Genomic DNA, 6,370 nt, shown 5'->3' with positions numbered 1-6,370 from the left:
GCTTTGATCTGGATGTTAATTATATTAAATATTTTTTAAGACTCCGAAGGAAGACAGGGAAAGAGGGAGGAGCGGGGAGGGGAGGGAGACAGGGAGCCCCAGCGTTCCCACGAACCCGCTAAGGATCAGGCTCAGCACCGCACAAGAGGCGCGGGGTCGCAAGCCGCGGTCGGTCGAGGTTGCACTGGGATTGCAGGCGGGTGGCGTGCAGTTCCTCTTCTCCGACGCCAGGCGGCGGCGTGGGCCGGGAAGAGCGACAGTGACCCTGGAAGAGGCGGCGAGGAGGCGGGTCTGAGCGCCGGAGTCCATGTGGGTGTAGCGCGGGGTCGCCATGGCGGAGCTGCAGCAGCTGCGGGTGCAGGAGGCAGTGGACTCCATGGTGAAGAGTCTGGAGAGAGAGAACATCCGGAAGATGCAGGTAGCGGGCGGGGGCCATGGCGGAGAGTCCCAGCGGTTCGCAGTTCCCTTCCCGCAGCCGCGACGCGCTGCTGCCCGCCTTCCCGCAGACCCGAGTCGGGGTGTCCCTGGGGTCGCCGCGGCGTCCTCAGAAGCACCTCTTAGTCTCAGAACTCCTGGAGCTTCCGCCGAGAGGTTGAAATCTGTGATCCCTCACCACGCGCAAGGCCGTTCCCCCCTCCCCCCCGCCCGCCCGCCCCAGGCCAGCTCGAGGGAGCTGGTGTTAGACCCTGGACCAGGGTTAGAAAGCTCCCAGGGTGAAGCGTTCTGCCTACCCCGCTTGTCTGTCTTGAACGGCCCCTTCCTCAGGTGACGAGGCCGAGGCCCAGAAAGGGCACGGCCAAGGTGAAACACCGGAAAGGCAGAAGCGCTTGGCCTCCTCCGTGGCCAGGTGATACCTGCTTCTGTGTCGCTCCACACAGCTCTGGTTTATATGCATTTCTGCTTTGATCCCCTAAATGTATGTGGCTGTTAGTCCTGCCTCCCTTACTGAATTGTGGGTTTCTCTTGTAGTGCTCTGGAGTCATTGATTAATGGATCAGTGGCCCCCTGGTGGAATATAGATTTCTAGGTTACTGACCTCTGAACCCTGTGATATAGGTACCGGGTTTTCAGAACTTAGCTTCCAACTTGACCAACCGCCACCTTCTTCGTCCACCTAGCCATCTGTGCAACAAGTGCCAATGAGCTAGCAGCAAGAAGACCACGAAACACTCTGCTAGGCTTTGAGGATAATTTTCCCATTTGTGGGTTTAGGTTGTTGATGTCTGTTAGAAGGAGAGGTGCAAATGTAGGCACTCCTCTGTTGCACTCCATGGTTATCTCTGCCCCAGAGGCTTTCCTACCTAACTTCAGTCTGCCCACCCTCCCCAGGGCCTCATGTTCCGGTGCAGTGCCAACTGTTGTGAAGACAGCCAGGCGTCCATGCAGCAGGTGCACCAGTGCATTGAACGCTGCCATGCACCTCTGGCCCAAGCCCAGGCCCTGGTGACCACTGAGCTGGAGAAGTTCCAGGTGAGGGAAGCCCAAACAGAGGACTCCGGTCCTTGATATTGCTCTTTTGCAGGAGATGACAAGTGTTTGGCTTTAATGTCTTGGTTCTTTTAATATTTGAACAGTCGTGTGGCCAGCCAGTCTTTACAGGGTTTGAAATTTGTGAAAAACTCCTGGAGGTTGAGTGCTATAAGTATTTCCCATAGAAACAGTGTTGTAAAAGGGAGTTCATGATCAAAAGCCTTTTTCCCCCATAGATACAAAATATAATACGTATAGTGTATAGTATAAAGCTTTCTCAAACATGTATTAATTCATTCTTAAAATAGTACAATCCCCAGGAAAGTGAAGTAGGCTAGTCTTCTTTTAAAGAGGTGCAGATTAGAGCAATATTGCCCACCCAGAACCCCCCTGTTTGCTATACCCAAAGGGCAGCTCCTGTGTCACTAAAGAGCAGTCATTTATATGAAGCATTAGTATTGCTGACTCATTGATGCCTTCCTCACAAGCCCTTCTGAGGTCGCTAAGAGCAAAAGGTATCCACTATATCTGTCTCTGGAGAAAAGGGTAGCCACAACTTCATTTTATTCCCTTCCTATGACTATACTTTCCTGCAGGTTGGAAAAGCAGAGCCCCCTTCTGAACCAGTTTTTCATAGCCTGAGATTCTGTCTGCATGGGAAAAATTGTATCTAGTATACAATTTTTACATTCTGCTATACAGAATTCTTCAAAATGACTGACACTGTGAGGAATAACTTAATCCAAGGTCCCGAACTACAGCTAATTTTGTAGATAGGCTCTTTGAAATTTTGATTCTTGAATTGCTGTGTAACTTTCTCCTTCTGTTAGTCCTCTACAATTAGATTTACTCTTAGATTTACTAATTAGATTAGATTTACTCTTCTGCTCTGCCAGAACTGCTCTGGCCACTCCCCTCTATGGAGCTAAATCCAGTAGTCGTTTCTGATCCCTCATCTTACTCAACCTGTCTGCATCACTGACACAGTGATCACTCCCCTCCTCCTTGAAATAGTTTGTTCAGTTGGGCACCAAGACACCTCTCTCTGGTTTTCCACCTGTCTCCCTGCCCATCCTTTCTCGGCCTCCTTTCCTGCCTTTCCCCACTCCAGCATGTGAGCATGAGAGTGCCTAGGGCTGTCCTTGGACCTTTTCTCTTTTGGATCTAGTTCTCTAGTCTCATAGCTATAAATATCTGCTATAAATATCATATATAGCCTGACAACTCCTACATTCATTCATATCTCTAGACCAACTTCACTCCTGATCTCCAGATTCATATATCCAACCTCCACTTATTTTGTCTATCTTCCCTCACTGGAATATAAGTTCAATGAGGGCAAGAACTTTACCTGTTTTACTCATTGCTATAGTCACCAGCATTAGAAGAGTACCTGGCACATAGTAAATACTCAATAAATACTTGTTGAGTGTTTTTCTGTTACAAGGACAGATATTAAAGAATCAAAATATTTCTAAGTCTTTTTTTTAAATTTTTTATTAATGTCTGTTTATTTGGAGACAGATTGCACCGAAGCAGGGGAGGGGAGGGGAGAGAGGGAGAGAGAGAATCCCAAGCAGGCTCCAAGCTGTCAGCACAGAACCCACTAGAGGCTCCATCTCACCAACCATGAGATTATGACCTGAGCCAAAATCAAGAGTCAGGCACTTAACCAACTGAGCCACCCAGGCACCCCAAAATGTTTGTAAGTCTTAACTATAGCTGACTAACAGTAGCCACTGGGTACTTCTCATTTCCTGGGAGGGGCTTCTGTACAATTTATTCTGTCTTGTAATGCTTTGTCTGGACCCTCCCGTGCTACCCTCCATTTCAGTCAGGATAACCTTGGTTAATTGCACTATAGTGTCCCTTTAATTGATCAAGATTATATTTGTCAAGCCAAAATATGTAGCAGAGCGCCTAGCACATGGTATGCACTTGGTTAATGAAGGCCAGCCTTTCAACCTTCTCTACCACCTTCCTTCTTGCCACAGGACCGCCTGGCCCGGTGCACCATGCATTGCAATGACAAAGCCAAAGATTCAATAGATGCGGGAAGTAAAGAGCTTCAGGTGAAGCAGCAGCTGGAGAGTTGTGTGACCAAGTGTGTGGATGACCACATGCACCTCATCCCGACCATGACCAAGAAGATGAAGGAGTCTCTCTTGTCCATTGGGAAATAGAAGTCTTTGCAACTGGCCATCTGGGCTGACAGCGGGAATCTATTTAAAAAGAGAAATGGGAGTTTTGGTCTTTAAAATGAAGTTTATGAAGAAATTAAGGATGGCAGCAAGTTTGAGGCATGTGTCACTTGCCTCTGGACACTGGTTCCTTTATGTTTCAACCCTGGAAAGTGAAATGAAAAAAAAACTGGTGCTAAAATTTGGGTCGGAGATAGCACAGGAGAGTTTTTGATAACCTAAATTTCACATGCTTGTCCTGGCACTAGGGATCTCCCTTGTACTAAGCCAGAGCCCTCCAAGGTACCAGATTCTCTTTAGCATACAGGTACCAACAGGCTGGCAGGTTCCTGTAACCTTTCTGTGATCTGGTGGTATGAGCAGAGGTGTTTCTGTTTGTTGCCAACCTCCTGTTCACCAGAAGGGTCGCTAAATCGTTTTCCGTAAGCTGTAAAACAAAGTCCGTGAGGTCACTAATTTAGAAGGGAAAAAAGGTTTCTGAGTCTTTGTTTTGCTTGGTTTTATTTTATATACAAGGGCATGAATTTGATTTAAGATGTGGCATTGGGAGAGGTAGTTTGGATAAGAACTTTGAACAGTTCTTATGGATATCTGTTTCTGCCAATGAAGATGTGAATATGCATTTCTCGAAAGATGCATTACGTCTTTCAGCTGGAAGACCCTGCAAAAACATGAGAGGCGATGTTACACTGGGTATGGAGAGACCTTCCATCTCACTGGCTGCCATGGTGGGCCCTGAGACTGTCTGCAGCAGAGTAACAGGACAATCTTACAGTGATACTCTCCCTTGAAGGGAAGTGGGGGGGTTGATTGCACTATATACCGGTATCCAGGAATGAACATTGAAGGAGGAACTGTTGCCTTCTTAAGAGAAATATTAAGTACTGGATATGGAAAAACATGGTTTTTACAGAACAGAATGGAATGAAATCCTAAACTCAGCATTGCTTATCTCTCCCCCTGAAATAACAGAGCCATATCGAGACAATCTCTTGGCAACAGGAAGGTCAAAGGAGAAAAAGTAATCAACTCAGGGGTGAGCTGTGATTCCTTTAAAGCAAAAGAGGGGCAAACCCCGCCCCTATTACCAAATACCACTTTTGCCTGGGGCCTTTACAGCAAGCAGTGTTCCTGCCCCAGCTCTAGCACCTTTTCATTTTGATAAGGACCTTATTGTCTTTTTACCATCTTATTACTTAAAATGATAATATAGCCTGTGTTTGGTGTTTCAAGGCTGTGATATATTTTCCTAGTGGTTCAGTTTTAAAAAATAAATACGGTTTAGTTTTTCCTCCACTACTGTGTTTCTTGACATATATCTGGGCAATGAATATATAACTTTCTTAGGATGCTTCTCCTTGTAATGTGAAATAAGTTTCTTCAAATGTCATGAAGAGTGAAGATTTGTTATGAGTTATGGTTCAAATGCAGGACTGGTTCATTGTAAATGGGAGAAACTTTGAGGACAGGCACTATGACTTAAAGTCCGTTAATGTAAAAAGAAACTGTCTATAAGGCTAAAAAAAGAAATTCGATATGCATTTCAGATCTCTAGCTTCAACTTAACAGTAACAGCAAGAGGTAGAGGGGTAGTTAAGGAACCCTCTTGAGAAAATGCAATGTCTAGGATTTTGAGTACCAAGAATACAAAATATGTGATGAGTTTAACTAAGTCTTTACTATCATTAGTATTAAAATAGATCCATTCCTGAAAATTAGGAATGAATTGAATTTTGGACAATCATCCCCTCCCCTACTTAGAATCACCAAGGCTTTACTATTTTGGCCTAAGTCTTATGTAATCCCAATTTTATTTATCCATAAATGTGTATTCCTCTGTTTTGGATAACCTAACTGGGAGCAAGTCAGAGATCACTTTTTACATTTTAATTGATTTTTAAGTCAAGAGTGTCTCAGAGATTACTCATGTTTTTTATATAGGAGCAAGGTACATTAAGTGGGGTTCTGGAGACATTGTTACAAGAATTGCAGGACTGTCAGGGAATACACTTCCACGCTATAGATTAAAGTTCTTAGAAACTGAGGCCAATCACCCAACTTCTCTGGTGTCCAGGGGTCTTTTTTTTTTTTTTAATTTTTTTTAATTTTTTTTTTTTTTTCAACATTTATCTTTTGGGACAGAGAGAGACAGAGCATGAACGGGGGAGGGGCAGAGAGAGAGGTAGACACAGAATCGGAAACAGGCTCCAGGCTCTGAGCCATCAGCCCAGAGCCTGACGCGGGGCTCGAACTCACGGACCGCAAGATCGTGACCTGGCTGAAGCCGGACGCTTAACCGACTGCGCCACCCAGGCGCCCCCAGGGGTCTTTAATTGATGTTACTGAACCCTAGGCTTACCATGACAATATGTAGGAATATACGCCAAAGAAATTAAGGGCCTGCTCCTCCAGAACCTAGATTCACTTAGTATATTGAAGAAGATAACCGAAACAATGCACAAAGAAGGGGATTAAGTGGTTTCGCCTAAAAGCTAGAGACTGAACCGTTAAGCCAATCTTACACACGAGGAAACGGAATTGAGACGCGAACTTGAGGCCCCACCCCTCACCCCTTCTTGGCCAATCGCTGGCGACGCAACCGAAAGCTCGAGCGTGATAGGCGAGTTAAGGCCTCCCCCTAAGCCGTAAGTATCGCGAGGTAAAATGTGAAATCCGCCAACAATGGATTGGCTGACGGG

General features: G+C 45.8%; 1 protein-coding gene across 1 annotated transcript; it reads left to right on the top strand.

Moving 5' to 3' along the window:
• Positions 1-246: 246 nt before the first annotated feature.
• FAM136A (family with sequence similarity 136 member A) lies at positions 247-4,967 on the top strand. The gene is made up of 3 exons (XM_043603604.1): positions 247-418; positions 1,330-1,470; positions 3,465-4,967. Exons 1-3 carry the CDS (start codon positions 332-334, stop codon positions 3,651-3,653), a joined length of 417 nt encoding a protein of 138 aa, XP_043459539.1. The 5' UTR covers positions 247-331; the 3' UTR covers positions 3,654-4,967.
• The last annotated feature ends 1,403 nt before the right edge of the window (positions 4,968-6,370 follow it).

The sequence above is a fragment of the Prionailurus bengalensis genome, chromosome A3 (assembly GCF_016509475.1).
Source record: "Prionailurus bengalensis isolate Pbe53 chromosome A3, Fcat_Pben_1.1_paternal_pri, whole genome shotgun sequence".
NCBI lineage: Eukaryota > Metazoa > Chordata > Mammalia > Carnivora > Felidae > Prionailurus > Prionailurus bengalensis.
The sequence above is the reverse complement of the archived record's forward strand: the minus strand, read 5'-3'. Positions and strand labels throughout refer to the sequence as shown.

Bases quoted from the DNA above. Each gene is read 5' to 3' on its own strand.
- FAM136A (XM_043603604.1), top strand. From the start codon at position 332: ATGGCGGAGCTGCAGCAGCTGCGGGTGCAGGAGGCAGTGGACTCCATG. The intron at 419-1,329 runs GTAGCGGGCGGG...CACCCTCCCCAG, and splicing joins AGAACATCCGGAAGATGCAG to GGCCTCATGTTCCGGTGCAG. The intron at 1,471-3,464 runs GTGAGGGAAGCC...TTCTTGCCACAG, and splicing joins CTGAGCTGGAGAAGTTCCAG to GACCGCCTGGCCCGGTGCAC.